General features: G+C 38.2%; 1 protein-coding gene across 9 annotated transcripts in view; it reads right to left on the bottom strand.

Moving 5' to 3' along the window:
• Positions 1-1,697: 1,697 nt before the first annotated feature.
• Positions 1,698-25,264, bottom strand: part of rapgef4a (Rap guanine nucleotide exchange factor 4a) — a 44,273-nt gene continuing 20,706 nt past the window's right edge. For 4 of the 9 annotated variants that reach the window (XM_026912506.3, XM_053234371.1, XM_026912511.3 and 1 more), the window contains 27 exons: positions 24,222-24,294; positions 22,611-22,672; positions 20,689-20,739; positions 20,480-20,586; positions 20,216-20,337; positions 18,337-18,520; positions 17,855-17,939; positions 17,485-17,545; positions 17,254-17,330; positions 16,896-17,042; positions 15,958-16,064; positions 15,704-15,804; positions 13,290-13,368; positions 12,857-13,007; positions 11,688-11,776; positions 11,537-11,567; positions 11,347-11,425; positions 9,955-10,101; positions 8,796-8,893; positions 8,119-8,244; positions 7,379-7,557; positions 4,258-4,348; positions 4,007-4,057; positions 3,810-3,897; positions 3,520-3,584; positions 3,204-3,258; positions 1,698-2,749 (listed from right to left, as the gene is read on the bottom strand). In XM_026912506.3, the coding sequence (XP_026768307.1) occupies positions 2,622-2,749; positions 3,204-3,258; positions 3,520-3,584; positions 3,810-3,897; positions 4,007-4,057; positions 4,258-4,348; positions 7,379-7,557; positions 8,119-8,244; positions 8,796-8,893; positions 9,955-10,101; positions 11,347-11,425; positions 11,537-11,567; positions 11,688-11,776; positions 12,857-13,007; positions 13,290-13,368; positions 15,704-15,804; positions 15,958-16,064; positions 16,896-17,042; positions 17,254-17,330; positions 17,485-17,545; positions 17,855-17,939; positions 18,337-18,520; positions 20,216-20,337; positions 20,480-20,586; positions 20,689-20,739; positions 22,611-22,672; positions 24,222-24,294 (2,634 nt within the window). In that variant the 3' untranslated portion in view covers positions 1,698-2,621. Of the gene's footprint in view, positions 2,750-3,203; positions 3,259-3,519; positions 3,585-3,809; positions 3,898-4,006; positions 4,058-4,257; positions 4,349-7,378; positions 7,558-8,118; positions 8,245-8,795; positions 8,894-9,445; positions 9,546-9,954; positions 10,102-11,346; positions 11,426-11,536; positions 11,568-11,687; positions 11,777-12,856; positions 13,013-13,289; positions 13,369-15,703; positions 15,805-15,957; positions 16,065-16,895; positions 17,043-17,253; positions 17,331-17,484; positions 17,546-17,854; positions 17,940-18,336; positions 18,521-20,215; positions 20,338-20,479; positions 20,587-20,688; positions 20,740-22,610; positions 22,673-24,221; positions 24,295-25,264 lie in introns of those variants that run through there. The other 5 variants (XM_026912507.3, XM_026912508.3, XM_026912509.3 and 2 more) reach the window with 5 other exon arrangements.

Here is a 25,264-nt window from a genome sequence, read left to right as displayed (position 1 = left end):
TAATGTCAGCATTGACACTGACATGGTAGTGGTATTTGCATGTTCCTGATATGCAAATACCACTATGTATCATGTACAGCAATGTTTCTGGGATTCTTTTAAACGCTTCACTGTTGTTGCTGAGTTGACAATAGTCCATCATCCAAAACTATCCAATCAACATCATTTCCTTGGTCAGAAACTCATACTGATAAATGTGATAGAAATCAATTAACACAAACTGTGCATAGTAAAATATGTCTGTAAAACAGTCTGTAACTTCTTGTTAGTCTACAATCTCTACAAGGTGTTACAAGTGGCCAGTCAGGTCAAATCCTATACACACTAACATATCACTACCATATCAGTGTCACTGCTGTGCTGAGAATGAGCCACCATCCGAAATGTCCCATAGCAACAATCAGATGTCATACACCCAATAAAGTGTACCGAATACACCGTACATACAGTCGTACAACCGAATAAAGTGACAACTGAAAATATATCTATCTAAAAGATATATGCACAGATCAGCCATAACATTAAAACCACTGACAGGTGAAGTGAATAAACCTGATTATTTCAAGGGGTAGGATATATTAGACACTGATTATCTGACAAGGGGTAGGATATATTAGACACCAAGTGAACAGTCAGTTCCTTGTGATGGCTAGATGACTGGGTCAGAGCATCTCCAAAAAGGTCTTGTGGGGTGTTCCCAGTATGCAGTGGTTAGTACCTATCAAAAGTGGTCCAAGGAAGGACAACTGGTGAACCAGCGACAGGGTCATGGGCGCCCAAGGCTCATTAATGCATGTGGCGAGCGAAGGCTAGTCCGTCTGGTCCGATCCCACAGAAGAGCTACTGTAGCACAAACTGCTGAAAAGGTTAATGCTGGCTATGATACAAAGGTGTCAGAACACAGTGCATTGCAGCTTGCTGCCTATGGGGCTATGCAGCCTTTGACTGGTTAAAGTGCCCATGCTGACACCTCTCTACCACCGAAAGTGCCTACAGTGGGAACATGAGCATTGAACTGGACCATGGAGCAATAGAAAAAGGTGGCCTGGTCTGAGGAATCATGTTTTCCTTTACATCATATGGACGGTGCGTGTGTATCACATACCTGGAGAAGAGATGGCACCAGGATGCACTATGGGAAGAAGGCAAACCAGTGAAGGCAGTGTGATGCTCTGGACAATGTACTGCTGGGAAACCTTGGGTCCTGGCATTCATGTGGATGTTACTTTGACACGTACCACCTGCTTAAACATTGTTGCAGACCAAGTACACCCCTTCATGGCAATGTATTCCCTAATGGCAGCAGCCTCTTTCAGCAGGATAATGCTCCCTGCCACACTGCAAAAAATGTTCAGGAATGGTTTGAGGAACATGACAAAGAGTTCAAGGTGTTGACGTGGCCTCCAAATTCCCCAGATCTCAATCCGATTGAGCGTCTGTGGGATGTGCTGGACAAACAAGTCCGATCCATGGAGGCCCCAACTCGCAACTTACAGGACTTAAAGGATCTGCTGCTAACATCTTGGTGCCAGATACCACAGCACACCTTCAGAGGTCTTGTAGAGTCCATGCTTTGATGGGGCAGAGCTGTTTTGGCAGCACAAGGGGGACCTACACCACATTAGACAGGTTGGTTTAATATACATGCCAAGGAACAATTTTTCTGTCAATGCACAGAACATAAATGACTGAGACTATTCAGATCGGCGAATAGGCCTTCTTTTAATAGACTTCAAATATTTACAAAATGCATACATCCCTCAGTAAACACTCCAATTATTTACACAGTGCAGTCCACATATAACAGTTAAAAGTTTGAACAGAGCTTACACACAGACTTCTAAAATATGTTTGGGGTCCCTCAGTTTAATGCTGAACTAATTTCATGCTGAGGTGCAAATGAAGTAACACTTAATATTACATCAGATGCACAACATCAACAAACCCCAATCATTCAAAACAACTTGTGTGCAAAAATAATAGAACACACCTTGTGCAACGTTCATCACGAGATCATCTGCAATTCAACAAGCTCACTGACACTCCACCAAACAGAACAGTACAAGTAATAAACAGATAATTGCTCCAGATTCCTCCTTAAAACCTTTTAGGTTTTAGTAGACAGTCCAGTCTTCTAACATTTTTGATGAATCCGAAAACAATTATAGGACAACACCTCAGCATGTCAGAAAAATATACTATGTACATAAAGGTACAAAAAACTGCAAAAGATTGTCTCGGATAATTCCTTATGCATTAAAATGAAAACGGCGTCCTACAAATGGCACATATAATTTCAGTGTGGGTATGCTTGCGGTTTCCGCTGATCATGGAAGGAAGAGCTCTGTAGGCTTGTCATATATACTCACTGGCCGCTTTAAAAGGAATAATAGTGCACTTGTTCAGTCATGCAATCTAACCACTCATGTGGCAGCAGTGCAATGCATAACGTTCATCTGTATGGTTTTATGCATTGTCTGCTGCCACATGACTGGCTGATTGGATAATTGTGAATGAGCAGGTGCACAGCTTTTCCTAGTAAAGTGGGCAGTGAGTGTATAAAGCTAGCTTATTCACTGGAAGGAGTGAAGCAGCATGGGTAGTTCTTTGATGAGCAGGGCTCAGGGGCGTCGGGGCTCCAGCTTGTGAGAAAGTTGGGACAGAGTACGTTGGTTGTCAATCACACTGATTTGTCGCACATAGAGCCGAACATCCTGGTGGTTCTTGGTAGCTTGAGGAGCTTCATGGTCTATAAACATGATAAAATGATACAAGCGAATCAGAGTGCAAGTAATTTTGGGTGTGGGTTGTTCATATTCATGTTATAATTTAACTGCTAACTGGTTAAAATCACAAATGCCATTCGCCATTATAATTATATATAATTATAAATAATCATAATTATAATAATATTATATAGATATATAATTTAAAAGGCCCTACTTGCTGTCATAATACTAATATTATATACTAATAATAATGTTAACTGATTCACAAATTGGTGGAAAAAAAGAACGAGGGTTTCAGAATTACGGACACATTTGCCTAACCACAACCTACTAACCCAAACTACAAAGCACAGCACCTGTAAGCAAGAAAAAAAATCACACAACTGACTTTTTCAGGCTGACAAGTCTACTGCACATAACCTGCTGAATAATCATCTGAACCAGAAATAGATTTTCTTCATGCTGTGGACTTACTGAAGGGCTGACTTCTGCAGTATCTTATTATCCGGACTGTGTTGGCAATCATTCGCTGAAAAGTATATAAACATTGTAAAAATCTAACACAGATACATTTAAATGTAATATATTATGAAAATTTCTACTTATTATCCAGTTATTCATATTAATATATATCATTCAGTAACTACTATGGATATTGTAGTAACTACAGGGAAGGATATAGAAAAGATACATAGTTAGAAGAGTAAGGAATGGCTCATGGGTCCTAGGAGTTTAAAGGGTTAAATGTTCTTAGACATAATTCTTTACAGATTAACTAAAATATACTCACCATTTTCTCAAAGTTCACCAAACTGTCAACAAAAGTCTTGTTGCCCTCATGAGTAAATGTCATATCTGACAGGAATATAAAAATCATAAATTATAAAACAATCAGATTTATAATGCTTTTTTATGCATTTTATCTATGCTCATGGTATCCTCAGTTATAACCCAATGTATGTTTTGTTATAACCCTGTCTCTATTATAATCTGCTCTGTGAGTGGTTTGCTTACTGCAGATTTTTGATAAACTGAAATTGAGTGTTAAAAGCAGTTAGGACAGTCCTAATTTGCACTCACCTTTAATCAGTAAAGGCATGAAGGGGATGATGGGAGGGTCCAGCTTAGCCACAGTGAGGCGGTATGCTCTGTGGTTCCTAGAGGGGTCCTGAAACATTCACAGAAGGCAAGAGAAAGTCGGACGATATGATTGCGAGATGCAATTCGCTTACTACTCTTGCCATATTTACTTTAAATCATGTAAGACTTTAGCTTACCATCAAGTTTTCATACTCTGCATAAACCTTCTTAAACTTGCTGGGTAGTTTCTATAAGGAGCAAAGGGTAAAATATTTTAACTTTTTTTCTTGAATAGCAGATGCTTATAGTGTTACTGATTTAGGTATGTGTATGAGTTCTTACATGTGCATTGCACACACACAAAAAATTAATGCACTGCTATTACATACTGTTCTGAGAAAGTTCAAATCTGACCCCAGTGTATGATGATGATAATGAAAAATCTTACCTCCCATGTCTGACTTAGTCGGCTGACTGCTGGATTACTTAATCCCATAATAATAGCAAAGAACGAGTTCAGATTCCTAAACTCTTTACAGCTAAGAAAGAATAAGATAGAGAAACATAAACATTATTTTAACTATCTATAATATATAAAATGGTTTATAAATTATTTGGATATATACGTGATTCTAAGAGCTTATGCACTTAATTTTATATATATATATATATAGTACTGTGCAACAGTCTTAGGCACATGCAAAGAAATGTTGTAGAGCAATGATGCCTTCAAAAATAATGAAATTAAATATTTCTACATTAAAAAAAATAATACAAAGAGCAGTAAACAGTAATAAAAGAAAGACAGTCAATATTTGTTGTGACAGCCTGTTGCTGTAAGTTTTATTGAGCATCTTGCAGAAGCAGCCACAGCTCTTCTGGAGACTTTGACTGTCACACTTGCTTCTTATTTTTGCAGCAAAACCCAGCAGCCTTCATTATGTATTTTGTCTGAAAAGTGTCTCTTACATAATATTCTGCTTTCTTTACTGCCATACAAACACTATTCTGTCACATTTAATTTTGTGCTGGAAAACTAACATTTGGACATCTAAATGTTTTTCTACTGACTCGATAATGTAGAAGTCATAAGACACAAATCTATAACAAAGTTTATACTAAAAAAAATATAGGGTGCCTAAGACTTTTGCACAGTACATTTATATACATTTAGTACACACACACACACACACACACACACACATATATATATATATATATATATATATATATATATATATATATATATATATATATATATATATATATACCAATCAGCCATAATATTAAAACCACCTGGCAATATTGTGTACACAATACCGCCAAAACAGTGGTGACCCATCGAGGCATGGACTCCACAAGACCTCTGAAGGTGTGCTGTGGTATCTGGCACCAAGAAGTTAGCAGCAGATCGTTTAAGCCCTGTAAGTTGCAAGGTCTCACAGTTGCTCGATCTGGGGAATTTGGAGGCCGAGTCAACACCTTGAACCCTTTGTCATGTTCCTCAAACCATTCCTGAACAATTTTTTCAGTGTGGGAGAGCATGTTATCTTACTCAAAGAGGCCACTTCCATTATTTAATACAGTTGCCATAAATGGGTGTACTTGGTCTGCAGCAATGTTTAAGCAGGTGGTATGTGTCAAAGTAAAATCCACATGAATGCCAGGACCCAAGGTTTCCCAGCAAGACATTGTCCAGAACATCACACTGAATCTGCTGGCTTGCCTTCTTTCCATAGTGCATCCTGGTGCCATCTCTTCCCCAGGTAAGTGATGCACACGCACCCAGCTGTAATGATGTAAAAGAAAATGTGATTCATCAGACCAGGCCACCTTCTTCTATTGCTCCACGATCAAGCTCTGATGCTCACATGCCCATTGTAGGCATTGTAGGTGCTTTCGGCAGTGGACAGAGGTCAGCATGGACACACAGCTAGCCTTCGCTCCCCACGTGCATCACATGCACGTGCATGGGCCTTGGGTGCCCATGACCCTGTCGCCGGTTCACCGGTTGTCCTTCCTTCGACAAATTTTGGTAGGTACTAACCACTGCATAACAGGAACACACCACAAGACCTGCCATTTTGGAGATGCTCTGACCCAGTCATCTAGCCATCACAAATAGCCCTTGTCAGTGTTACTTCAGATCCTTATGCTTGCCCATTTTTCCTACTTCCAACACATCAACTTCAAGAACTGATTGTTCAGTTGCCGCTTAATATATCCCACCTTTTGACATGTGCCATCGTGGTTTTATTGCTATGGTTGGTCCGTGTGTGTATAGAAGACTAGGTCAGAGCATCCCCAAAAAGGCAGGTCTTGTGGGGTGTTCCCGGTATGCGGTGTTAATACTTACTAAAAGTGGTCCAAGAAAGGACAACTGGTGAACCAGCGACAGGGTCCCGGGCGCCCAAGGCTCACTGATGCATGTGGGGAGTGAAGACTAGCCGGTCTGATCCAATCCCACAGAAGAGCTACTGTAGCATAAATTGCTGAAAAAATTAATGCTGGCTACGATAGAAAGGTGTCAGAACACAGTGCATCGCAGCTTGCTGCCTATGGGGCTATGCAGCCTTTGACTGGTTAGAGTGTCCATGCTGACCCCTGTCCACCACCGAAAGTGCCTACAATGGGAACATGAGCATCAGAACTGGAACATGGAGCAGTGGATGAAGGTGGCCTTGTCTGATGAATCACTTTTTCATTTACATCACATGGACGGGTGCGTGTGTGTCATTTACCTGTGGATGGGATGGCACCAGGATGCACTATATGAAGAAGACAAACCAGTGAAGGCAGTGTGATGTTCTGGGCAATGTTCTGCTGGGAAATTTGGGTCCTGGCATTATGTGGATGTTACTCTGACACATACCACCTACCTAAACATTGTTGCAGACCAAGTACACCCCTTCATGGCAACAGTATTCCTTAATAGCAGGGCCCTGGGTGCTATTAAGGAATGGTTTGAGGAACATGACAAAGAGTTCAAGGTGTTGACGTGGCCTCCAAATTCCCCAGATCTCAATCTGATTGAACATCTGTGGGATGTGCTGGACAAACAAGGCCAATCCATGGAGGCCCCACCTCGCAACTTACAGGACTTAAAGGATCTGCTGCTAACGTCTTGGTGCCAGATACCACAGCACAACTTCAGAGGTCTTGTGGAGTCCACGCCTTGAAGGGTCAGAGCTGTTTTGGTGGCATAATGGGAACCTACACAATATTAAGCAGGTGGTTTTAATGTTATGGCTGATCGGTGTACACACACACACACACACACACACACACACACACACACATATATATATATATATATATATATATATATATATATATAAATAATTAAACAGTGCATAAGCTCTGTTAAGATCGAAATAATTTATAAACATAACTTATAAACCATTTTAGTTCTAAACTGAGTAATTGTGATAAATTCCTGTGATTTCAATCCTGTGCACAGTAATTAGCATTCTACTCATTATCATGAAGCCCTAGAGTCTTTTTAACTCTCTTGAATCATGAAAGATTGTCCTAAATAAAAAGTAAATAAATACGAGGCTGAGTCTCACTGGGCAGCAATCTTGATGAATTTCTTGAGCAGCTGGACACGTTTGCTAAGGGTGGAGCAGAGGCACACCTCTGTCACCACCCACAGCTGGATCTCATTGAACCGGCGTAGAAAGAGATCTAGATTTGCCGTCGCCTTTTTAAAGTGCTGCCGGCCAAACGTGTGGTAAATCAACTCGTGCTGAAAGAGAGCAGAATGAATTTTATCAGTTCTGCTGAAGGAAACCCAGTCTCACCATTTCAGGTATCAAATCTTTGTGCTTTCATGCTGATGTGTGTGTGTGTGAGTGAGACATTGTCACAAGTTTGACCCTAAACTCTATCTGGTTCATTATAGTCTGCTAATACCTGCTGTGAGGTGTTGCCTTCATTGCATGTCTCACTTCAAACGCTGTATATTTGTGGTTTTCCAGTGGCAGAACGAGCTACATCTGTTCATCTTGCACAGTCTCTTGAAGTATCATCTCACTACTTTGGTGGTCTGTGACCTATTGTTAATATGATCCTTTAGCACTCTCTTGTGTTATGCCTTACTATGTGCCAATGTTATTTATAGTCATTTATTTTGTAACATTTTGTTTCTTTCCTTTTATATCCTGAATTGTACGGTATATAGTTGTGGAAACAGCTGTAGAATTTGCATCAAATGTGTTTTTTGTCATAGTTCAATGCTTGTTTCTATTTTGCAAGTCACGCTAAAAGCATCTTCCAAATGAATAAATGTAAATGTGTGCATGTTTACCTCATGCACACAGTTGAAGAGTTCCCATTCATAAAGGGTCATCTGGTAGGCCACCTCTTTGGAGCTCATTAGCTCAAGGGTGGACATGGAGCCAGCAGACGGTCCCTCTTGCTCTGGTAGTGGAGTCTGCACTCACAGTAAAGCATAATAATCACTCAGGGCCTACATACCTCATGAAACATAACAATAAGCTTGTACACCTGTACACCCGCAAAAGCTGTTGCTTCATAGACATCTTTAGACCATGAATACTTGTTTTTGAAGTGTCTGATGTGTTTTCTCTAAAGGATTTCACAAATAGGAAAGTTATATTTACAGTATATTGCTAAACTTGGTTTCACTTCATGCATTTCCTTAAAAAACTCCTGTAAATTTACAGCATTTATTTTAAAGCAAAATACTATTTTTATTATTGAATAGGATTGTACTGTGAACAATTGGGCAGTTAACGCACTTAGAGTAAAATACCAGAAAACCCAATGCATAATGGGATATTTAGCATTTTAAGCTGGAATAAGAATGGTGAAGACTCTCTTTTTGTCAACATCAGAAAATTAGCGCATCATTTTTGTGCCCTTTCTTTTAGCGACTATATATATATTATATATATATATATGTGTGTGTGTGTGTGTGTGTGTGTGGAGGGGGGTCTGGGTGTTTGGCTGGCTTTCATTTACCAAAGAGTTAATCTGTTCCCTGGAGCAGACAAACAGACGACCATTAATACTGAGGGAGGAGAAGATGGATACTTCATTGGGCTTCAGCACCACTTTATCTGGAAAAAAAAATCTTGTTAAATAATAATAATAATAATAATAATAATAATAATAATAATAATAATAATAATAGTAACAATGTTCCTTTTCACAAGATTAACAGGTTAAACAGTATATTCATATTATTCTGTGTATTATGAGGGAGCATCCTGATATTCTGATTATAACACTGCTTTTGTTTGCTTGAACATTACGTCATTAGGGAAAAATTGTTTTGTACATGACATTTTCAGGTATATGTTCAACCAAATGCAAGATTACCACAATCTGGCATGTTGCTATGTATACCAATTGATCAAAACTTTAAAAAAGGCTCACCAGATTTCACACAGCCCCAAGTCTAATCAGTGACTACATTATCAGTGGTGCCAAAAATCCCTGGTCATGGTTTCGAGTCTAAATATAGTGTGTTATTATTGTTTTGGAGCACTCACACACTTTTCCTGACGCGGGGCCGAGGAGTGTGTGTTCGCCTGCCTGGTTGTCATAACAGAGTGGTTGCTATTCTATAATAACCCTGAGCCCTCACTCTCCTCTTTATCATCACAAACCTCTAAACGTGTCAGTTATGCTGTAATACATCTGTGTAGCAACCAGGTGTAGACAGCACACACGCGCCACATAGTGGCTTCACCATCTGCATCAGAAACTCTACAACGAAAATAATGTAATTGTACCATGGTAAACCCTAGTAAATTTGCAGATTTGTGTGCATGTGTTGTGTGCATGTGTTGTGGTTATGAAGGTCAGCATTAGGTCATAATGGAAAAGCCTGTCTCCACTCCAGAAGCCACAGTGGTGCGCAGAATTTTATACAATGCAGCGACAGTGATGCGCTGCTGAGAATAAAGCATTCATGTGGCAAGCAGCCAGAGGTCATACACTTAGAGAACATTAACATAGCCATTCATCAAATACACTTGAAAATTAAAGTGGTATAATGAAGCACTTACCAAGTTTAAATAAACATTTTTTTTCACAAGAGAATCCATAGTCTTAATGATTAATAGCAAAAGAAGTAGACTGTGCATAGATTAAACATGGGTGTGTATGTTCTCACCACCAGCTGAGCTAAGGTGAACCAGGAGAAGGTCGTCTTGTGAGCCCAGTTTATCTGATACTGCAGACACAACCTCTCTGACAGAGGCAGACACAGGCACTCGGATGGTGGTGTAAGTGTGGTCGCTACAGTACACCTTAAACAGAACTGCAAGTACAAAAAACACAGAAGTGGTTAAAATGCATGCACAAGAAAGAGCCTAATGTTCTGAATATATTAGGTTGATGAGGAGCCAATGATTTTGGTTTAGCACTCTTAATTATCATCAGCTGTTTAACACTTCCAACATCACTGACTCTGCCATCCAGGGGTTAAAGTGGGATTTACTACGCGGGATAGCCCTGCTTCTTTCAATTGCACCAACAATGTGGGAATGCTACAATGCAATTTATATGTTATTGTATGGATTGAAATCATAGAAATGGGATTTCAATACATTTGTTGAATTTAACTGAACTTAACTAACTGGCTGGCCAGATATTAAGGTTTCGTTTTTCCTTGACTGTCAGCTTTTCAATACCGTAGTCGCAAATTCTGTAGCACAAACTGGAACATTCTTTTCATTTAAAGATTGCATTGTATGGTATCAGGAAACTTCTGGAAGTTTTTCAGCAGCTGTATTGTGTCCTTAACCTCAGTGAATTTTAGTATTTTAGTGTCAGTTAAAATATGATTTCTTCTGGCTAAGATGTACAGTACTGTGCAAATGTCTAAGGCACATGTAAAGAAACGCTATAAAGCAAATATGCCTTCAAAAATCAGGCAATTAAACTTTTTCAACATAAAAAAACTGGATCGGAACAGATGGGCTGGCCTTCGCTCCCCACGTGCATCAGTGAGCCTTGGGTGCCCATGACCCTGTCGCCGGTTCACCGGTTGTCCTTCCTTGGACCACTTTTGGTAGGTACTAACCCCTGCATACCAGGAACACACCACGAGACCTGCTGTTTTGGAGATGCTCTGACCCAGTCGTCTAGCCGTCACAATTTGGCCCTTGTCAAAGTCTTTACTTTTAAATTAAGGGCAGAATTTAAACTAAAAGTAAATAGCTAAATAATTACAGGTTTATGTTAAACTTTTAAATAGAAATCCTTTAGAAACTTAATTCATTGTAGTAATATGGACATTAAAACAATACATAAAAGCTACATAAGGCCATAATCACTTCTTAGTGAGTACAGTGAAACCATTAATCTAGAAAAATAAACACATTTTTTCCTTTAATGATCAAACATACTGCATATACACAACATTACCAACTGCCTTCACTAAATTCATACATTTTACAAATTTTGAAATGAAAAGTGTTTCTATATAAGACAGAGCAAACCATATTACAAAGGCCGGCTGTCATGTAAGTTTGAAATAAGACTCAGTGTCAGGGATACTTACTCTCATCTGTGCTTTTGATTGGCTGCCGTTTTTGCAGTTTCTCATCTCCCATGCTGAACTGGCGAAGGAGCACTTTATGCTGAGAGCAGAGGGATTAAATATAAACTACTGCAGACATACACTACTGTAGAACAGCATGTAACAATGTAAAACACTCTGTACTTTCACAGATATACTATTTTTTCCTCACCTTTTTCTGAGAGGGATTCGCATCATCGGAACTGAAAATAAAAATGAATGGATTCTTCATGGTGAGTACTGAATTAATAGCTTTCATCATGGCCTTTTAAAAACATTTTAAAACCTGACTAATGGCAACTAGAAGAAGAAGAATGTCTCACTTCTGTTTGAGGACAGATTCCAGCTCAGGGAGCTGATCTTTGAGTGCGGGAATAAGTTTAGCATCTTCAGATACTGACATGTAAAAATCCTGCATCACAAACAACAAAGCAAACTCAGTTTCATGCAAAGATAGTCCACACACAAACCTGCTTATATCTTTCATGCAAAGATAGTCCACACACAAACCTGCTTATATCTTTCATGCAAAGATAGTCCACACACAAACCTGCTTAGATCTACAACTGTGTGTAAAAGTTTGCATTTGGTATCTGGGTGGTCTATTTGGAATTTTCTGTTCACTTAATTGTGTTAAGATTACAGCAGTTGGATATAAAACAGCATTTATATTTGTTAGCTCAAAAGTTTGTATCTCTTTTGACTTGCTCTAGTTCATTTTTTTTTTGAATGAACTAAAACTGTCAGAATGTTTTCTTTAAGTCATATAAGTTCATCTAGGCACAAACTCTCAAGGAGTTTGCCAAGAGCAGTCCAGTTATGTCAATGCAATCAGAAAAAAACAGCTTTTACAAGGCCTTAAAAAGAAAAATTGGCTTTTCTAACCTAAAGAAGGGTGTTAAAAAAAGATAGAATTGTAGGGAAGTCATTATCAACATTGAAAACCATAATTCAGAAATGAAAGGAACATAGGTAAGAGCACTTACAGAGAGTGGAAAAAAATTAACTGGGGAAAAAAAGAGTGCCTGAGAGACTCTCAAATATCCGAAACAAATAGCATAAGACATTAAAAAGCCATTAGTCACAAGTGGAATAAAAGCCCACATTTTATCTCAATCAGAAATATAAATTTGATTGTTCCAGTCATAATCCTTACATTTTTTTTATACTTCTGATAATGAAGTAAAATTTGATGATGTGATGTCTTGTTGATTTCATCATATTGAAGTAAGGGCATGCAAACTTTTGCACTCAACTGTATGTTTATTCAAGCTACATTTCTATGAAAAAAACAGCAGCAAATAGAATGTCATCATCATAATATATTTCAAGCCAATGATGAATGAAAATGAAACCCTGAAAATCTAAACGGTGCACTCAAGTGTAATATAGACCTAGCATTTACTGAAACTGATGTAGAATCCTTTATTCTGATTTGTGACTGGAATGTGAACTGAAACATTGCTCTTGGTGTTTATGTACTGAAGGAGACCTGGAGGAAGGCCAGAGAGCTCTCCTCCTCCTGCAGGTGGGGGGTGTTAATGGCAGCCCACTGCAGCACCAGACGAATGACTCTGCGCTTGTTGTTCAGAGCATAGTCCAGCCTCTCCTGATCACTGCCCTGAGACGCCTGCGCCTGGTAGGTTCACTGAGGTTAAGGACACAATTTACAATACAGCTGCTGAAAAACTTCCAGAAGTATCTTGATACCATACATTGCATTGTTTAAACGAAAAGCATGTTCCAATTTGTGCTACAGAATTTGTGACTATGGTGTTGAAAAAGACAAGTTATAAAATACAGAGCCTAAAATGTACAAGAGCACTTAGGCCTAATGGAAAAGAGGGAGAGAGCAGGAGAAAGAGATAAAAAGCTATATTAAGGAAAGGGTAAAATATGGTAAAAGTTACAGAAGCAAAGGATATTGGGCCATGAGGAGTGGACACAGTTGCTTATTGGGAATAAATACACAGTGCATAAGCACAAAGTCATCCAACGCTGGATCTGCAGAGAGATAGAAAGGGATTAAGAAACACATAGACAATGTGATGTAAAATAGGGATTAAGAAACACATAGACAAATGGAAAAACAGTGAGCGAAGGAAGAAAAAAGATCTCTATCATATTTCAGCATGTCCAATAAATGTCAGGCCAGACCACTGAATACTAAGCACATGGCTTGGTCTGCATTAGATCAGTAGCTGTGTTTAGTACTAAATATAGACATGCCCAAACTGGACTTGCTCACTCATCTTTCACCCAACCTATCTCATTTGAGTCTCAGAGGAAAAATGCTGCAGGATATATAGTAAACAGTTTACCTGTAAATTGTAACCATGAACCTTACTCCATTAGATGTTGATTTGAGATGTTGAGATTGGCCAAGACAAAATTCACTGACAGAAATGAGCTGAGTTCGTTAGAAAATGCAGTCTAGAAGAACACATTTCTACACAATCTAATTTCTATTTACTCCTTCAGTAGAGTATGTGTGATTACCTTGGACAAGAATTTCTACACAGTTCTCTAAACTGAGAAAATAATTGAAAAGCTCTTTACCGCATATTCACTTATAATGAACATTTAAGGGTAGCTGTTGTTACAGTCAATAATCAATTATGCAATCATCCTTTAAGAAAAAAAAAGACTACTCAAGTAAATACGGTTTTATTTTTTGCTATATTGCTCTATATTGAAAGCTGGACAAGCCTAAAAAAAGAAAAGCTCTCGTAAGATCATCTCTGTCTGTCTCATCATCAGAGTGTCAGAGTGCAGCAGTTGTAGTTTTGAGTTGCATCATTTCATCATATATTTTAGTACAACTACCCTTAGACTGCCATTATGAGTGAGTTTCACATAACTGGGTTTTTTTTTATTCTTCCCTCAGTACAGGGCAACATGGCCAATGCTGTACATGGTAATTGCACATATACTATGAGTGCATATACAGGAAATACTGCTTAAGATAAAATATGCTGATTTGATTTGAAAAGTATTCTTTAAGCTAGGACTGTTAAGGCAGCAAGTTAACTATTTTTCTTCTGATAGTGCATTTTGTTTCAGTTCATTTGAGGTAAACTGTTAAAAGCCATGCAGATGTGTAGCTCACAGCATTTTCCAAATGAAGGTTAATAATGATCATAAGTAATCTACTTATGTTGCATATTGTATCTTATAGTGCAGCACTGCTGAATTTGTAATTCTGCTTGCTCAGAAGGAACTGATTCATTTTTTGTAACAGCATGGCTCAGACAAGTTCTGGCTGCAAGGTTTATATTAATGCAATTATTCTAATGCATTATTGTTTCTATAGAAACAACTTACAACAACCTGTATGGCGGACATGTGTAATTGTTGATTTATTTGTTTTCTGTGAAGAGACATTTATTTAGCATTTCTGAAGGAGACTTCAGTGTCAGCACTTTGTAACAGTCAGAGTTTAATTTGTAACATTAAATTTTCTAACACAGGAGGGTTTGGGAGATTCTGCTGCATTTTTGTCTTATTTATCTCAAGAGAGAGGAAACAAAGCAAGGCTGGTGAGGGAATGATTATGTATATAGCTATTATAGCATAAGTGATAACAGGCACTTATGTTACTTTATCTCTTTTTACCAGAGGCCAAAAAAATTGATTTTCCGCCTGTTAGGGGGTGTCCGTGTTCAGCATTGAATTTATTTGTGATGTCACCCTCCACAGTAGTGGTTAATAGCTCATATGAAAGTAGACACTCAGGGCTTTAAGAATTTGCAGTGTTCATATGTTCTTTTTTACCCAGCCTGCTAGGTTTAAATGTTTTAATTTTATTGTGGAAGTTGTATACAGTGTTTTACTGTCAAAAAAGCTTTAGTTGTGCTGTCTGTTTTACCTCTTTACCAATGTCGTTTTAGAGAGATGTGAATTGTTTGCCCACACAAACACCCCCCATTTTCCATTGCCCCGCTCACCAGCAGCTAAACAGAGCGTCACAATACTCTATACACAGAAACCCAACAGTGTCCTGACTAATCTTATAACAGACCTGCAGCAATAAAATAATTCATTTGTTTATACTGAGTGAAAATGTCCGATAAGTCAATTTCCATTCCACCGCCAGAATGGAATGTCAGTGTACTGTGAGAAAGGGTTAACTTGTTTTGTAGGTGTTCCATTATATGAAACATAACTATATCAAATGTATGACATAAGAGTTGGAACATTGCTGTGGAATAAGAGCTGAGATGTGCTGTTGTCAGAAAATAATCAGCTGTGGAGTCCACTTCACATCAGACCACATCACACCACCCTCTAAAAGATTATTCTTTTTAACAGCAATTTTTTTTTTACTTTTATTCCTTACTTGTGATGAAAGTACCTGACTCTGTAAACTTGGAATCTAGTTTCATGGTCTCTAGGAAGTGTTCGAGAATCTTCTCTGGAGTTCCAGACATCACAGTGTACCTACAGCACACAATATTAAATAAATATTCAGAGATAGCACTAATAACTTCTGATAAACTACATATACGCACACATAGTGAACGTATCATTAATGAACGAAGAGAAGGAGAGAATCAGAGAGACTGAGATAAAGAGGCAGTGATGGGGTCATACTTGAGTGGTGAGGAGCCTGCATGGCTGGAGCTTCTGATGTTGCTCTTTTCAAGAACTAAAACATCTGCTTCATGTTCCTTCAAACGCACTGTATTTGCCTCTACATCCTATGAAAACAGACAGACACACAGGCCTTATCTTAACAATTATATAAATAAGGGAAAAAAGCATTACTGGTTACTGGCATACAGACTTACACAACAGTAGAAACACACACACACACACACACGGAGAGAGAAAGAGAATGCTGAATAGTGGGGTCAGCGTGCTGGATTAGCAATGTTGTGAGACAGAAGTGTAGTCAGCAGATTAACTGATCCTGGGATCTACCACATACACACACACACACACACACACACATTATTGCACACAAGACTGCCCTGCGTATCTATCGAAATATAAATACAGTAGAGTAAGGTATAGTATCGGTATTGCATATTCATACACTAACAGACACTAGTACAAGATTGATCAACATTTTCCATTAAGTTTGAAGCAACACAGAACTTGTTGCAATATTTTAAAACCTCCAACAGAGGGAGACTTCATTTGTCTCTAGAAATATATATATATATATATATATATATATATATATATATATATATATATATATATATAATATGACTTGTTGCAAGGAAATAAACCTTTGCAATACAGACACACACCCTCTCTAACAGACCGTATCCGGTTAGACACTGCTTTGCTTTTCCTGAGCCGAGGCTCCTATTGTCTAAGCAAAGAGGACTTTTCCTGTGTCAGAGTCAACAGACTACAAATGACATGTAAAGGGGGGAGACGGAAACAGAGAAAAAAGAGGGAGAAATGCACCCAAAAGTTATTATTGAGCAACAGGCTCAATAAGTAAAGTACCATAGTACACCAAAGGGCACATTAAATGAACACAAGAAACATAAATATTATCCTAAATATGTTCTCACCCTGAGGATTCTGTTAAAATCCTCTTTGTCCACCCTCAGGAAGTGGCAGTTGTCCTCTCGCAGGACGATGGAGGCTGCACGCGGTGCATCATTTACTAGAGCGAGCTTCCCAAAATCATCCCCCTCATGCAGTGTGCAAACCACACCCTGCAAACACACACACAGCAGAGTTACACCCCACCACTGCTCACACTGTCATCACTGACAACTCAAAAATGTCATTTCAGGTTTTATTCAACTTACACAGAAATCATAGTAACAGCCTGTATATGATATCATACAATAAATCTTAAAGGACGTGGTGTTTAGGGATGAGTTAGAAAAGAAATAACAGGAATATAATGACGGCTGATCTCACCTTGCCATAAATGACCACATTAACTGAACCCTTTAGGATGATGTACCATGATGTTCCTTCCTCTCCCTGATTAAACACTGACAATGAAAGAATTACAAATACAAACACAAGAAAAAGAAGAGTGACACAGAAATACATATTCAGTAGGTGATCATTGACACTAAACTAGCTCAAATCTAATCAAAGCTCCAGGTAGAATTCTGCTTAAACCGCTCCAATTTATCTACTCACATACTGTTCCTGCTTTTGCATGAGACTCAAAAATGAGGACGCCTGCTAACTCCCTTTTAACCTGAAAATACATAAAACACAAAGAAAACACTTGGCTCCATTTTATTATGGTAACCTACTGTACATTTTCATAGCCTATATCTCATTATCCAGGTAATAATTTCATAAACAATTACTATGCTTCTTACTCGAATTTTTAAGAAAAGACTTGCACAGTTTTATATTATTCTTCAGTGCGATGCAGTCTAAGGAATCGCTTCTTTAAAGGTTACACTGTACTATTGTGTGATCTGACTGCCCATTGCTGGACCACTCATAGGGACACCAGAGCTGCATTAATGTAATTTACTACTGCAGCATGCGAACTTACTGTTGTAGAAAGGTGAGATAAGGCTTTTATATGTAGCAGTTCCTCATAAATAATCTCTAAATCATCTACTGTCCTCTGGCCAGGCCTGGAAAGAGAGTAAATGTTATGTATATGACTTTTGTAACAAGAATTAGCATAGAAGATATCATAAAAGAGAGTTTTAAGACAACAAAAAATAGGTTGATATTATTATTCATTTACAAAGAAATAAACAATGAAAAATAACCTTTTGGCTTCACCACAGGCGTTTTTTTCCCCCTAATCTTAAAATGCCATTTCCTGTAGTGATTTACTGTATGTTACTCAACCTGTGTCTAATCAGCACTATTTAAAAAAAGATCTAAGCAGGAAGCTTGCCAAGACAAGAGTGTGTATTAATCAGTTAAATTTCACAGCAGTTCTATTCATAGCTGTGCCTTTGGGGAAAATACAGTGACAGTATAGTTCTAGAGGTCACTCCTATTTCTGTGGCAGGGACATACTGTTTTCGAAGGATCATGCGCATGTGGGCGTCAGGGCCCATCTGAGACAGGAAGAGGAGGGTGTCCTGCAGTTCCTCTTCACTCTCTTTCTTCTCCTCTTCACTGGGGAGTGGCGCATCATCCTGCTCATCATCCAGGAAGCGATAGAACAGGTACTTATCCTGGAAATTCAGCTCCTGATCAACTGCACCACAATACAGCCCAGCATTATTCAGTGTAGAGGGAATAAACACACAAAACACACATTCACCTGACAGAACAATAACATGTGCTGCACTGATTGTCTGTGTTCCATTGATTTGCACAGAAAGGAAATAAAGGTTCAATTAGGATTCTTCTCATGCAGCAAGCAAGCCAGTGCTAGCTCTGGACTGGAGCGTGTGCCAAGTGCGTGCCCACAGAGAGCAACAAAGCCTTTAAATTACGTCTGCCTCATTCAGCAAGTGGAACATCAGCTCAGTTCCAGTCATATAGCTCTTTCACACAGAGACAAATGGGTGATTAGACCGTAATTACCTGTGATAGTGTATAACCAGATGTGATAGTGAACAAAAATATAACACAAAGTAAGGCATATAATATAATTCCAAAATTCCAAAATTATTAGCACCCTTCATGCAAATGTGCAAAATTAATAAATAAAATGAACGCAGGCAATAACTGATATTTTGAGCTTAAACAGATTTTTACCACATCATTTTTTCTCCCATTTTCTCCTTAATTTAGTCTTGGTCAATTCCCACCCACCAGCCAGCTCTCCCCTATCATACAACAGTTACCAACCAGGGAGGATTAACATGTGCTACCTCTGAGACACGTGAAGTCAAGCATCTTTTCGAACTGCTACTCATGCATCATCACAGTGTAGCGTAGCACACCTAGAGGAAATTGCTATCCACCCTCTTCCACATACATGACACTCAGGAATGGACAGTGTCAGTGTGACTATTAGTGACACGTGACTAATGTCATTGACAGGGGAGAGAGAGTATGTCATCTGTCCCACCAATACAACATTTTCAACTTTGCTATCCCAAACATCAATGGCTGTTGCATCATCGGGATTCAAACTCACGATCACTTCAGCTGTGCCACTCAGAAGCCCCACTAACACAACATTTTTCATACATCAAAAGATTAGTTTTGAAGTTTCCACTCTGAAAAAAAGGTTTCAACATAACTGGTACCACCACAGAGCTCTCCCACAAAGAATAACAGCACTAAGCCACTTCCTGTAACGGCTTATGTGTGCACTCTTTTTAGGTGAACAGTTCAAGCTCCTTTATATTCTTAGGTTGATTTGGATGTATGTTTGGAGTCATTATCTTGCTAAGCAATTCATGTACAGTGATGTCTTAACTTCCTGGCAGAGTTAATTAAATTTCCTAAAATATCCTAGTCAATCTTCATAAGTTTCACTGGACCATCAGCTACAAAACAGCACCAAGGCATCAGTGATCCATAACTGTATTTTACAACGGGTATCAGATACTTTTCCTTCTATGACGTTCCCCTTTTTCACCAAACCTGAAAGGGATGTTTATAGCTAAAAAGTTACATTTGGTCTCATCTGACCACACGCAGGTGATTCTTGACTTTTAGGGGTTAAAAATTTTCAACAGACATTTGAACTTTTTTATGGTTGCAGTTGTGCTGAGTAGTATTTCAAGGTGCTTATGTATTTTTATATCCATAACTTGGAAAAACAGAATTAGTCAAAGGCAGCAATAAAGCTTCTGGATAATGAGAGTTGGAGTTGGAAAAAAAAAAACAGGTTGGCATTATTGCACAACACTGTCTTGAAAGTCAATTAGAGAATACTGATGTAAATATTAAGAATGGTGTGTATTGCACAAGAGTCTATGACACTGTAACTGACCGTGGTTGAGTACTCCTTCCTCCAGCAACACCTGCCACATGCCAACAGCCTGAACCCGCGTATGCACACAGGAACTCTGCTGCATCTGCCAGTCAACCAGCTCTGTGCCTACACAACACCGCCTACACACACACACACACACACACACACACACACACACACAAAGCACCTTTCATAGACTGAGCTGTAACAAAATGCCTCTGTGAATGTGTCAAACAGCATTGGTCTATTAGACAGGAACATCACTGCTCCTCAGATGCTCACTTGTAAGTCTTTAGGTGGTACTTCCTGTCTCGGATCATGTGAGGTGCTTGGGTGAGGATGGCGTTCCTTAGCACTTTACCTGCACGCATGATCTTCTCAGATGGAACCTACAAATTCACAAATATCTGTATCACCACAGGGAAGTGCATTCTTCTGCACTGTGATTGGCTTACACAGCTGTCAGTCTGATGATGGGATGGACTTAGTACCTGTATCATGGTTTTGGGGTGAAGATGGGCAATGTTTTCAATAAATGATTTCTGGAAAACAAAATGTAGAGAGATACTGGAAGACACTGATGAAACATGATGGAGTGAACAGAAAAAAATTAAAATACAGAAAGAGTGCGAGAAAGAGGAAAATACTTAACTACAGGTTACTGGTTCCATCTGACAAATCTTTGATAATTGTTTATAACTATTTCGTAAATTGTCCTCTTTTTCTGTTGATTGACAGAAAGACAGACTCACAAACCTTAGATAACCCCTGAGACTATTTGGAGATTTCAGTAATAAATAGTTTGTATAAACTAAGATCTAGAATCTGAAAATGCAATCATCACAATTATCAAAATATATCAGCAACTGAATAACAGCAATTCACAAAGAGCTTATTTTAGCACATCACCATTCTTTTCACAGTAAAATCTCTGTTTTCTGAGTGCAGCTCAGTCCTCAGTTCCTTTAAAAAAGGAAGGTAATAATTTTAATGTCAGTGTTCCTTCATGTACATAAACCATAAAACATAATAGCAAGTCTTACTCAAAGGAACAGACGAAAATTGTACTCTGATTACAATTATTAATTGCATTAGTGCATTACAATGTGTACTAATTTTAATTATGTTTGTTGTGCTGTTATTCAGCAGTTACATAAATAATAACTAATCAGGTGTTTTAGGATACCAAACGTAATCAAAGAGTGAATGACTTTCCATGTTCCTAAAATACACCCTTAGAAAAACGGTCCTTCAGTGGGGTTCTTTGGACAGTTAAGGGTACTTAGCTTTCTAAAAGGGTTTTAGTTTGAAAGCCTTTCTGAGAGGGAAACACTCTGTTGTAAGGTTCTGCATAAAACCATTAAGGGTTCCCTCAGAGGGACTGAACAACCCTTAAGGGTTATAGATTTGACCTTTTTTCAGAGTGTTGATGTATTTGACACATAGACAAACAAAAGGTCTATAGAATGGTCAACAGTGATTTGCAAAAACAAAAAAAAGAGTTTGTAAAACCATAGTGTTTGCATATTGCATATCAGTTTGTTCTGAAAATATGAGAACCAACCTAGAACCTTACAACCTAGCGTCTTAGCTACTCCTCCCAATTAAATAAGCTATAATTGGTCCAAATGTTGGATTAGCTCACATTTTACAGTGTCAGTGTCAACATATTTCAAGCTTTAAATGTTCAGAGGGATATTCTTAAAAGGTTTCGGCTGTAAGTTTTTTTTTTCAGGTGATCTGAGGAATTCTTCCACTTGGATCTTATAAGGCAAAAGTGACACTAACAAGCTTTAAAGTGATTAAAAATTAAATTGGCTCACTGCATCAGCTTTACTTTTGTATTTACTGTTGAAGTGCATAACATATATTGAAGGATTTTCCCATTCATGAAAAGGTTGCATTTCCCCTGTAATAGCGGGAGTGGAGGCCCTGCAGGCACATCAGCATGTGCTGAGCTGCAGGAGATGATCCCCTTCTGTCTCTGGGATCCAAAGAGGAACCGTCCCCCCCACAGCCATGTCCTGTTCACATGCCAGCACACTGCATTTTTAACACCCTCCCACTTTCAATAATGCATTATGCCTTACAAACCTTTCGCACCAAATTCTTTCAGTTATGCATTATGTAGGGGTGTAACGATATGGCGTTTCATATTGTATCGAGGCTCTCGATTCGATACATCTCCTGAAAATATGTGATATGTGACATTTGTTAAAACATTTGCATCATTTATAATCAGGCAAATGTTTTAACAAATGTCACATATCACATATTTTCAGGAGACTGGAGAATGCCTCTGCTTCTAAGTGACTGAATATTTAATTGTAATTTATTTTAATTCATTATTTATTTGAACGTATTAAGTTACAAACTTTAAGCAGGGGAAAATGCATGAGAAGTATGTTCGTACCTTATTCAGGTGTCTGGTCATTGATCCTAGGGAGTTACCCAGATTCTCTTTGTCAGGCATTCCTATAAAGAGGTAAAAAGCAACTGAATTTATAAAAGGCATTAAGCAAATTCTCTCGAAGTACAACAAATTTAGCACATATACAGCGACAGAGATCCCTCTCTATCTTTAATAGAAATTGTCTACCATAACAGCTTAAATAGCACACCTTTGAGACTGTAGCAAAAACGTAAAGGACAGCTCATAAATGCATCATGATAGAGAGACAGCTGCTGGGAATTCATGGTGAGTGTGTGTGAGGATGTGTGTAATCTGTAGAGGCACATCCTGAGGGAGGTCAGGAAAAGAGACTTGATCTTCACTTAAGGTTACAACAGTAAGCACCGTTCCTTCAGGACAAACAGTCCATTTAGAGCATCCGGCCCTCTAATACTCTTATCTTTCACAAAGCACACCCTTTCTCTCAGATGAGACATGGCTCTTTTTATAGACTTTGAAAAACACTGCTAAAAATATTCTAAAAAGATATCTGTGGGTGAGATAATGGCATTTCCACCTTTTATTCTGATCATCTTTGCATTTGAAGCAAAAATGTACTCCTAGCCACAGGCGTTTTTCTTTGCTTAAAGGTTTCTCTTTGATATCTTAAGAGATTTGCTAGTAATTTCTCACTTGTGTTTCATTAAGGCATTAACTTTATCACAGACATTTCTTCTAAAATTCCTTAGGAGCAATGGAATGAGAAGAAAGAGATTGATTAAAGTTAAAAGTAAAAGTGAAACTTTTGAGTTGAAGAGTAAAGGTTTGAGAAGAAGCAAAAGAAGATTGCAAAAGAAGAACAAAGAAAGCAAAATAAGATTGAAATCTCTTCCACAAATACAATTTAAAATGCTTGTTAAAAATGTATTCTGATCAGATTATTATACCGAATTAAAACATGCTCACATAGCAAGTTAATAATTTAACGTGGAGCTTAAATTAGTAGATCTGAGTATTTATCAATATTACTAGACCTAAAAGTAAACTAATAGTTTACTTGGCACCTAGTATACTTAGACTATATACTTAGACTAGAATATTAAAAATATACTGAACATCACTGATAATATACAATAGTGTGCCTGTAGTAAATTTGGCCCAACACTGTAGTATATATGAATGAACTCATTACAAAATTTGTGACTTTGTTGACATCTCTACTGAAACTCACGGAGATGTGTGAGATTACTAAGCTTTTGAGTCAGGAGGGAAAAAACATAGAAACAAGAAACTTTAGCAAAAGTCTCCTTTTCTTTCTTTCTTTCTTTCTTTCTTTCTATTTGTAAGATGTAACTTGATGTCTAGGAGAAACTGTAGAGATAATAAAAAAATCTCTTTTTAGATTTTTTTCCCTATGTACCTACCTGTGAAGGGTATGTTTGACATTAAGCATTTGTTTTCAACATACACCAAATTTTAGGCTTTTTTTCTTAAACAATTTTGGCAAAAGACCAAAATTAATGTTATCTTTAAGAAGATATATTCTGATGCAACCATCTTTAATAAATAACTTTAACTTTAATAAATAACTATACTCCAACATGCAATTTCTAAAAGAGAGAGTAGACTCACTGTCAGCACTGGGCCCACTCTCCATAACACCATAGGGAGGGGCCAGGAGACCAGCCATGCACTGACGATACTTCTGAGGACACAACAACACACAACAAGGAAAAGACAGAGAAAGAAATGAGTGGGCCATGACTATGCAATTACATCTTCATAATAACATTTATCCAAGTGTGATAGAAAAAGATGGGACTTTTTTTATAGGTTCAAAACTCCATCATGGGCCTTAGAATAGAGATAAACTTGCACTAACACACATTTACCTGCACACACACACACACACACACACACACACACACAGAGAGAGAGAGAGAGAGAGAGAGAGAGAGAGAGTTAGGTAAGAGCTGTGCCTGCATGAGAAGCAGAGGTGCCAGATTAGACCACTAAAATCTGCACATTGCTCACTTCCTGTATCGACAACTTGTAATGGGTACCAACTTGAGAGAGGTGTGCTAACAAATGTCTTCCTATAAAGCAATCAAAATTTTTTTTATCTGTTTTGAACATCATCATAGCAGCCAAATGTAACAGAAATCACTAAATGATGAGTTCTATGTCATTTTTAATTGGCTACCATACATCACTAGGGAGAAATAAGAGCACAGCCAAGCCATGGATGCCAGTTACATAGAAATCTCAAAAATCTAACTTTGCTCTGCACTTGCAGATTTTTACCTTTGCTGATTACATTATATGAGATTAGATTATTTTAGATTAGATTAGATTGGATTGAATTAGTCTATACGTATGCGTATACTAGATCTATACTGGACTGAGATGCCCTTAAGGAGCCCTTTCATCCTGCTACATTTTCAAAGGCAGTGTGTAGGTGTGTGCTGTGTTCGGCACTTAGCACTGGTCAGGGGCTTAGAGGAGTAAGAAGAGATGATGTATCTGTATAATGTAAACTAGTACTGTGGTCCCTGAATGCTTATAATCCCTCTAATCTGGTCTATTTGAGAATCAGAGGGAATTACAGAGGATAACAAACTCAAAAGCCCACAGAATCAAAGCGCAACACACCCACACAAACCCACTACATACAG

This window comes from Pangasianodon hypophthalmus, chromosome 5, assembly GCF_027358585.1.
Source record: "Pangasianodon hypophthalmus isolate fPanHyp1 chromosome 5, fPanHyp1.pri, whole genome shotgun sequence".
NCBI classification, from domain to species: Eukaryota; Metazoa; Chordata; class Actinopteri; order Siluriformes; family Pangasiidae; genus Pangasianodon; species Pangasianodon hypophthalmus.
Note: the sequence above shows the minus strand (reverse complement) of the source record. Positions and strands in the feature narration are given on the sequence as shown.